The sequence below is a fragment of the Hydra viridissima genome, unplaced genomic scaffold, assembly GCF_058129835.1.
Source record: "Hydra viridissima isolate aposymbiotic clone 2 unplaced genomic scaffold, HvirCarnegie_v1 scaffold_12, whole genome shotgun sequence".
Taxonomy (NCBI): Eukaryota; Metazoa; Cnidaria; class Hydrozoa; order Anthoathecata; family Hydridae; genus Hydra; species Hydra viridissima.
This window is the reverse complement of record NW_028324311.1, coordinates 12525561-12535349: the sequence shown is the minus strand read 5'-3', so window position 1 is coordinate 12535349 and position 9789 is coordinate 12525561. Positions and strand designations below refer to the sequence as shown.

At 31.5% G+C, this 9789-nt stretch overlaps 2 protein-coding genes across 2 annotated transcripts; both read left to right on the top strand.

Annotated features, from left to right (window-relative positions):
• The first annotated feature begins 384 nt into the window (after window positions 1–384).
• On the top strand, window positions 385–1387 carry LOC149881338 (melanopsin-A-like). The gene has a single exon (XM_090069358.1). The coding sequence runs from the start codon at window positions 469–471 to the stop codon at window positions 1378–1380; it is 912 nt and encodes a 303-aa protein (XP_089925484.1). The 5' UTR covers window positions 385–468; the 3' UTR covers window positions 1381–1387.
• A 2490-nt stretch (window positions 1388–3877) lies between these two features.
• Window positions 3878–4711, top strand: LOC149881337 (uncharacterized). Its single transcript, XM_090067974.1, has 2 exons — window positions 3878–4100; window positions 4282–4711. The coding sequence occupies exons 1-2, from the start codon at window positions 3878–3880 to the stop codon at window positions 4530–4532; spliced, it is 474 nt and encodes a 157-aa protein (XP_089924100.1). The 3' UTR covers window positions 4533–4711.
• Window positions 4712–9789: the final 5078 nt, after the last annotated feature.

The following is a 9789-nucleotide window of genomic DNA, read 5'->3' as shown; positions in this document are numbered from 1 at the left end:
TTTCGTATTTGAGATACATTTTGCTACTCAAAGTGTGATTTTTTTATATCACATTTCTTTGGACGTATGTGTAGAAAGATTTAAAAAGGTAAGATAAAAAATACAAATGCACACTATAAATAATAATATAATTAATTATAATAATGTAGTTAATGCTAACAATATAATTAATTTTAATGATACAATTAACTGTAATAATATTCATTTTTAGCACAAAATTGAACGTGTCTTTATTTTTCGAAAATGAATATTAATTTTTTATAAGCAGTTTAATGATATCCAATATTTTGTGCAGGTGTATTCACTGATTTTATCTTAAACTTACAAAGTTTTCAAAATAATTGTGCAGGAACTTCCTTAAAATGTTTGAAGTAAAACACCATTAGAATTGTTCAAACTATATAAACCATAAAAATCATTAATTCTGAAGCTTATTGTGTTTTAATAGAATTCAGCTGCTCAAGCATAATGGAAGTTGTTAAGATTGCCTTAACAGTTATTACTACATTTTCTCTTCTCTTCAACTTTATGGCTTTGTATTTTCTCTGTAAATGTCGTAAGAATAATTATATTTTTCTATGCATTAGCCTATCATTATGCAATTTGCTACAAACGTTGCTAGGATATATACCGTGTCTCTTTTTGGAAGGAAATATGAAAAATGTGACCAAAATATGTCAGATAACCGCATTTTTTGTTGCTTTCCCTTCCTACGCGTCAATATCTTTGCTCGCATCAATAGCTTTTACAAGAGTTTATTTATTAAAAGAAGCCTTTTTGACGAGCGGGGTAGTTTGTAGGAGACAAATTAAAGTTATTATTATTGTTTCAATGATTTACGGTCTATTTTGGTCTATCTTACCTTTGTTTGGTATTTCTTCCTATACACTAGAATCGACACGATCTCGTTGTTTGATTAAATGGCACGTAGAAAATAACAAAGAAAAAATTTACTTAATTTTACTACTCGTGTTTTGCTACGTCATTCCAGTTTTGGTTATCGTAGAGTCATCCTTTATTACAGCTGGCACAGTGCACAAAAATTTTGAAAATATTTCAAATAATTTGTATTTAAATGAATCGGCAATCAAAATTTGTAAATTAAGAGAGCGCAAAGTGAAGCTATCATTATCGTTAATGTGTTTGACTTTTGTGATTTGCTGGGCCCCATACGCGATAATCAGTCTTTTATCGTCCTTTACAAATCTTACACATCCTATTTGGCTAATGGAAACAGCTGTTCTATTTGCAAAATTATCGGCTATGATCAACCCACTCTTATATTGGCAGAAAGATAAGTTGAAAAGTTTTTTATCCAAACAAATGATAAAAGTTGGTTTTTGGAATCACAAATTTCAAAATGGACAAGTTAACTTATAACAGTTGATTTTAAAGCAAGTAGAAACATTTTTCTTTTTTTTTAAACTTGCTTCATTTAAGTATTAATAATGAAATTATCGTAAAATAGTATCTAAATTATATCCAATACATTCAGAATATTTCCTAACAGAATATATATATATATATATATATATATATATATATATATATATATATATATATATATATATATATATATATATATATATATATTTCTACAAGTCTAGTTCTAGCACTAAGAAGGTGTAGCTTTTAAGAAGAAATGCCAGCCTATCGGAATAAATGACGGAATTAAAATTAAAAAAAAACTTATTTTAAACCTGGCTGTTAGAAATCTCTTTTTGAATACCAGCTAAGTCCGTTTTATAAATATTGTAGAAAGAACTTAAAAAGTTAATTTATTTCGTAGTTTAATGTATAAACTAGTTCTAGTATTTCTGCAATACATGCAATTAAATGTTTGGTTACTACGAACTTGTAACTATCGCTGTTGTTGTTGTTTGTTAAATCAGATAATAGAATTAATGATATAATACAACTTAAAGTCATATAAATTCCAGTTCACTTTTTTTCTTGTTTTGAATTTTGATGTGAACTTTAGTGATTTGATAAACTTTATCAGTTGAATAAATTTATCTCACATATCTGGTCATGAAAATCCGCAAAAAAAAAAAAAAAAAAAACATTTGGTATAATTATTTATTGCTTGAATTTTATTTTTGGAATCGAAATATCTAAAGGGCAAATTAAACTTGATCTATTTAACAGCAGTATATCACGAACCACTAAGGGTCTGCGTCTCGGAATTGTTTTCTCGAAATGAACCGGGAAAAGCGTAACGAGACGAGAAATTTCCCGGAAAAAAATAACGAGACAAAGGAAACGATTATCCCGGAATAAAGTTGTAAATCGGGACATAAACTTTTTCTCGGAATTTAAAAACTGTGTCCCGGTTAATTACGAAATGTTACAAGACAGAGCAATTATATTAACTAGATATTAAGGGCCTGCGTCTCTGAGTTGTTTTCTCGAAATGAACCGGGAAAAGCGTAACGAGACTTGGCAATACTAAACTATTTTAAGATTTTTTCCAAGCGAAAAATTTCCTCAAGTTCTAAACCGCTCCATTAAGAAAAGACGACTTTCCATCCCAGATTGTCTTATAAAGCGTAAGTCAAGCCAGGCAAGACTGAGTCAGTGTTTGAAGTACAAATCCAGAGATCCAAAGCAACTTCGAGGTGACTTGGAAATTATGAAACTTCTGGCTAGGATGAATCTTCCATTCAGCTTTGTTGAGGCAAGACCTTTCAAGGAGTTTATGCACTACTTAGATTCAAAACTGAAAATCAAGGCTGCCACAACTTATTCTAGGTACAAGCTGCCTTTGTTGTATGACAATGTCAAGACGGCTGTGGATAAAGTTTTGGAAACTGATCTACTGGAAAGTCCGGGAATGGCTCTGAGCACGGATATTTGGACTTCAAGGAACTTTGATCCATACCAATTATTGTCTGTTCGTTACATTGACAAGGAGTGGACCCTGAACAAGTTTGTCGTTCCTGTCAGTCCGTTCAGGGAGAGGCACACAGCAGACAACATTGCCAAAAAGATTGACAAGTAAGTTAAATTACAAAATGTACTTTTTTACATGAGTTAAATTAATTGTGTTCAACAGTTAAAGTGATATGCCTGATCTCGCCATTATGCACGTTTATAATCAGTGCAAAGAAAAGTTAGTTATTTTAGTGTTTGTATTAGACATAAATTACCATACTGTGATAATACTAGACATTTCAGTTTGCTGTGTTTTTTGTTACTTTTTTTGGGTTGTTGCCAATCTACCTGCATCAGGAACTGTTTCTGTTGTCGTAACTCATGACAATGCTACCAATGTCAAAGCTGCAATTCCAAAGTGCACCTTTATTGATGAGTCTTTGCTTTGTGTGGACCATACCTTGAATTTGGCCATCAAGTACACTGTTGATGCCATCACAACAGTAGATCATGCAATCGCTTGTCCTCAAAGGCTAGCAGAAAAGATGCACAAGAGTCATTTGGCGAATGAAAGAATCAAGGCCGAAATCGCAGCAATGAACAGGGACATTCATCTTGCCATGGAAACCGATTCAATGGAAAATGTTACAGAGTTGGCCTACAAATAGTTCATCACTGCCAACAATACTCGCTGGAATTCTATATACATGATGTGGCATCCAAAAAATTTGGAACCTATGATAAAAAATACAAGTACTTGGTTGAAAACCACACCAATCATCATGAATGGCTCAACAAAATTATGGACCAACCAACGGCCACTGTAAACTTGGAGGAAGAAACAGATTCGTTGGCTCAAGACGAGATTGAATTTCATTCTCAACACACAGCAGTTTTGGACAAGTCCGACATTTCCAAGGAATGGGATGTCTACAAGAATACGCATCCCTAGCCAAGGAAAGAGGCCCAGAAAAATGTTCTTGGGTTTTGGAAAAAACATGAAATGACTTTACCTCTTTTTGCTGAAACAGCACGGCGTTACCTGGCAATTCCAGCATCTTCGACCACTTCCGAGAGGGCCTTCTCTGCAGGAGGAAACATTGTCACACACAAAAGTACCAAGCTTCAGCCGCAAAATGTTGAAAAGTTGCTCTATATCCAACAGAACTATGACTTTGTTCAAATCAAGTCCTGGAAACTGACCTCAGAAGATGACAAAGATCCTGGTAGGGCATTCACAAAAATTCTAAAGAGAGATCTTAACTTTATCTTTGCCTTTAGTAAAATCTTAAGTTTTGCTACATCCATTTATTGTTTCTATGTTTTTTGTTTGAATTTTAAACTTTTAAATTCTTTTCAAACTGAAATTTTGCTCAGTTTAAAAAAATTTTGTAAATTTTCTTCCAGATTTGTTGTCTCAAGAGAGTGATCAAGCCAATATTGTTGAATCTGATGATGTGGTTGAGATTCAGCTTAATCCAAGACTGCCAAGTCAGCCGATGTATCGAGCAAGTATGGCCTCCTCTAGAATCTCTACTGCTACAACATCTCATGTACCAGGTATTACACCACTGATCACCAGTTCAAGGGGTTCTGGTCCAGCTCCTTTTGCTGGACCATCCAAAGCTCCAACTGATGCCCCCCTAGCAGAATACTAAATTTCACATTAAGGATTAACTAGTATGTCTCGTTATGTCTCGTTATGTCTCGTTATGTCCCGTTAAAAAGATGTAAATTCCGGGAAATTGTGAAGCTCCTATTTTGTCCGGGACATCTCGCCTCGTCTCGGTATCGTCCCGGATTTCGACTGAAAATTGAAAATTGTCTCGATTTTTATCGCTATTCGGGATAAAGCTGTTAGGATCGTCTCGTCTCGTCTCGATTTAAAAAATAAAGAAACGCAGACCCTTACGAACCACATATCATAGTCAGAGTGACTAAGTGTCGAGGAAAAAAAAACTTTTTTAAAGCACTTATTGCAACACTCACAAATACACACATAGGGGAACATGGGGCAAGATGACGAACGTTTTGAAAAGCACATATATCTTATTCAATAACTGTTTCAATAAGTAAAACTTTATCAAAAAGTGGAAAACAAATTATTGTGCGTCACGTATGTATAAAAAAAACCCATATAAAAATTAAAAATAGCCTGGAAAAAACTCATTGACCAAAGTTACCTCAAATTATTATCTTGCCCCGTATGCGGGGCAAGATGACGACTTTATAAAAAGTAAATTCCATTATACCATTACCTTCTCAAATAACACGATATCATAAATTCTAGTTAGTAAGATATGTAATACCAACGGTTATGTGATTTTTTAAACAATTAAACTATATATTTATATAGGGCTATGCAAAAAAAAGTCTACTAATCAGCTCATAACAAATTCCAACACAACAAAAAAAAGTAAATGTCAAACAAAATATTTCAATGCATAATAAAGCAATGTAATAATGACTAAGCTACACAAAAGTTATTAGAGTACAGGTTTATGGTAAAACATGTACTTTGGCGAAACGACAAACGAGTCATCTTGCCCCGTTCATCTTGCCCCTAGGCTACTTAATCTTCAAAATGACTCAGAACTCTACATAAATAAGTTATCATAGCTTAATACTACTTGCATGGCTTCCAAATTGAACAAACTGCATGAGAAATTCTTGCTTACCTTTGGTTGGTAATGTAATGGTGAAATAAATCAAATAGAAGTGGATAATTTTTTTTTTCCTTAATATAGGAAAAACCTTTTTAACAATTATCTTTGATTCCGAAAATAGTATTTATATAGAAAGCATAAATAAATCTAGTAGATGTAATCTACTTCCCTCTTAGCTGCAGTCAGATTTCATATTTAGTTAAGTTTTGAAGATAACAATATGTTTTCATATTGCCCCATTCGTCATCTTACCCCATGTTCCGCTATATCTGTGTGTTGCAATATTTGCCTTAAAGTTTTTTAAATTTATTTTAATCATATTTATCTAAAATATCTATAACTATTCTATAAATAAAAAAATGAGAGCAAAAATTTCACTGATGAAAATTTAGTAAAAAGAAAACAAAAAGAAATTATTTAATAATTTTAAACGAAATGAATTTACCACTTGTTCAGCTTTTTTGAGATGCATTTTCATCTCATTAGAATTTTGCTTAATAGTTGTGTTGCAATCAAGACATGAGTTAATAAAAACTAGACTTTTTTTAGATTTCTATCGCTGTCATGAATATATACATCTTTTTATTTGTAATATATGAAATCATCATTGTAGTGACAAAGGAAACTAGTTCTAAGCTAAAGGTGATATGCTGTAATTTTGATTACAGCATCATTAGCACTAAAATTAAGTGAATGAGAGTTAAAATTAATTATACAAAAATTTAGAAAAATCAAATTAAGGATTTGTATGCTTTTAAGAAGTTTTATCATTTTAAATTTAGATTTGTTACGTTGGGTAGTGTTGTATCGTATCTTGTTATATTATACAATAAAACTCATTTACAAATAGCGATAAGTGGTAACTTAGGAACTTGAGTGGAAAGTGGTAACAAGGAACTTGAGAAACATGATCCAATAAGAGCCTCAAACTTGAAGCGCCATACATGCAACAAATACTCTTCTATTTGCAAGTCTGAAGCCTAAACTGTAAAGTTTAGGCTTCAGACTTGCAAAAAAAGTTTTTGCAATTACTTTTAGTACTTTTAAATATTTTAAAGAAGTTGTTTTGATTTAAAAGTATTTAAATCTTAGAGACTGCGCTGACCATTAGGAGACTGCGCTGTGTTACTTCAAAAATGTTAGCCAAGAAAATTTGTAGCAGACAAATCGCGAGGTTAGAATTATTTTGTTCTATCTCCGATTTTAAAAGTTGGGAGAATATGAGTTATTAATTTTAGTTAGTAATAATTACATTTAAAATACGCTTTATTTTATAAATTATTTTTCTAAATAATTTGCTTAAACATAAATTATTTAAAGCATAAGTTATAATTTCTTTAAAAATTAAAGCTAAAATTTTGAATAATTTTTACTTTTAGAAAAATCAAAAACTTTCTCTCAACTTTTAAATTTGGTGATAGAACAAAATAATTCTAACCTCGCGAAATATAGAGTTGCGCACTATGATCAAATTGAATGACAGTCTAAAAAAAAATTTTATGAAACACGTAATAAATGATAGGCGTTTTGAAGTATGGCAAAAGGCCTTACAACATTTGATTGACGAAGAAACAAAAAGTCCACTATGCATAACTTAACTTAAGCAGTTTTCAATTTTAAAATTGATTGGTTTTTAAATTAAATTTTGCCTTTATATCTCTTTCGTTTTGAGTAATTTTTAACATTTACAACATTTTCAATGCAATCTCCATAGACTGTATAAGAAAAAAAGCATTTTGATTAAATTATTTTTACTTGGAAAGATGTTGTTTTTAGAAGTATTTGTACTTGGAAGTATCTACTGGCAATAACAAAACTAAATAAACATTCTGTTTCCTTTCAAAAAGTGAAGACAATCTAACCGGGGATCAAATAATAATCCGGTAATGTATTATTTAAATAATTTAAAATTATTACTGTTTACATTTATACTTCGTTGATTTATCCTGCTATATATTTACAAGCTATTCTATTTACATTAAAATAGTTAGACACTAAAAGCAAGTTAAGATTTCTTGTGATGGTTGTACACTCAATCATTTAAAAACCTGACCTGGTTGTAAGCAGTAGGAGCATAAATAATCTCAACACATTTTTTTAAGAGAAGAAAAAATTTTAAGAAAAAAAAAAAAATCCTTTTTTAAAAGTTGTAGTTAGTCTTATGATTAGGTTAATTATAATTAAGCTCTAATTTAATAATAAACTATAATTAATAACAAATATTTGTGACATAATAGAAGTCTTAATGGGAAGTCATCCTCCTCCTAATATAACAGTTTTTTACGGCAAGGATCACATAATTGTGCATTAATATTGCGATCTTTTTGATTGTAATAATGCCAAATATATTTTTAGGTTAGAGTAGGATAGTTGGGTTATTTACCCTCACTAATGTCTTTATTAAACATTTCTGCCACACACAGCCCAACTCTTCCCAAAGGCTCTTCATTTTAGAACAAGTAAATAAAGATAATGCTCCTTGAGAACAGTGTTCTGGTTTGTTTACTACGTAGTATTTTTGAACTTGGTTCTGTTTTTTATTACAAAATATGTCTCGTGTGTGTAATTCATTAACGCGAGATGCGAATTTAGAAGAAATACCATGCTATCAATTTAAAAATGTTTTTTATTTCTAGACACTTGTTGAAATATCCTTGGTTTTTAAAATTTCCAGTAAATACTCTGAGATTTGACAGATAGACAAAAAATCTGCTTGGTAATTTCTTACGTGATACCAGTATCTTTATTTATTTTCTTTTACTTCTCATGAGCCGTAGGCAGGTGGAATTTTGGGGAAAGTCTTGAGGAAGGTGGGGTTTTCACGCTTGCTTATTGTCTTGGTGAAAAATTTAACAACCACCTCAACGAATCTGCTTTTTGGATTCTTCGGATTCCAGGAAATAAAAGATTATAGAAAAAGCTCCTTTACTCGGCGATACCATGCTTAGAACTAAGTTCATGTCACAAGCTCATTACAATCGTCACATATTGGAAGTGCTTTTCAGCACTACACTTGATCTTAAACTTTAAAGCGAGAAGCGAAACTAATAAGGATTAGAATCGTGAAACGATTATTTTTCATATATCACACACTATGCAATATGTGTACGATATTTGAATACATGACGATTTCAAACAATATAAAATTTAGCAAAGCAATATTTTAACAAAAAACACTATGCTTTGCTAAATTTTCGCATCGTAAGATCTTTAAGAATGTAAAGATCCAAGTTGATATCAAGATCTAAGTCATGCCTTCCTAAAGATTAGCAACCTGGAACTACTTTCCAAAAGTTGACCGAAATGATGGTCAAAAACCTGAAATGTCTGTAACAAGGATTTGATGCAGTGTCAGTTAAGCACCAGTGCTTTTAGAGCCCACCTGAAATTAAAGTATAGGATTGGTATAAGATGCTACTGGAAAGGCAATCATTGTTGAAGCCTAAAGAGAGACTGAGCTGATAGCTAGCAAAGTGTACAAGGATGATCTAGTTCATGAACAAATCATTTAATGTGCTACTTATGCTAGTATTGCTTGATAGCAACTTTATGAACAAATTTTATTAAGTTTGTTTGTTTTGTTAGTATTTGCGTTTAATACAACGTTTTATAGTTCAAACTATCAGCTCGATTTTTTGTTATAGCATGCAAAATGCATTTAATTTTTTTAATCGTATGCGATATCTAAAAGATATTTTTATACATTTTCAGGCGATTACGTGGCTAAGTGTTCAAAGCAGAACCCTAAATAGTTAATGTTGGACTTTAAGCTTATGTTCTGACTTGTTACGGCAATCATGAACAAAATCCCAACTTCTACAGATGGCGCCTAGCCCAAGTCCCCAGATGTAACGTATAAAGGGAATATAATCTCAACCTAATCTTAAGTAGCAGAATTGCAACTAATTTTTTTTTTTTCTAATTTTAAAGTAAAAGCCTAAATTATTTATTATTCACTTCACTTTTTTCCCCACTTTACTATTCTATTTAACTCTAGTCGATAGATGTGTAAAACAAATGTAGTTCTATTAAGGCTTGCTTTACTTTACACACACCCTGTGAAAATGACAATTAATACCAACTTCATATCCCCTGGAAACCCCTTTAGGGTTAAATAGTATATGGGTACAAGGTTCACCACAAGAAATTTCAAAATCAAAAATGGCCGTCCGAGCGAGATATTTATATTCAAAGTTTTTGGCCCATAAATCTCATTTTCGCCATATAGATGTTGTCAAAACTTAACTTG

What these genes read in the sequence shown, in the direction of transcription:
- LOC149881338 (XM_090069358.1), top strand. Translation starts at nt 469, where the DNA reads ATGGAAGTTGTTAAGATTGCCTTAACAGTTATTACTACATTTTCTCTT.
- LOC149881337 (XM_090067974.1), top strand. Translation starts at nt 3,878, where the DNA reads ATGACTTTACCTCTTTTTGCTGAAACAGCACGGCGTTACCTGGCAATT. An exon ending in AGAAGATGACAAAGATCCTG is followed by an intron (nt 4,101 to 4,281) that starts GTAGGGCATTCA and finishes ATTTTCTTCCAG; the next exon opens with ATTTGTTGTCTCAAGAGAGT.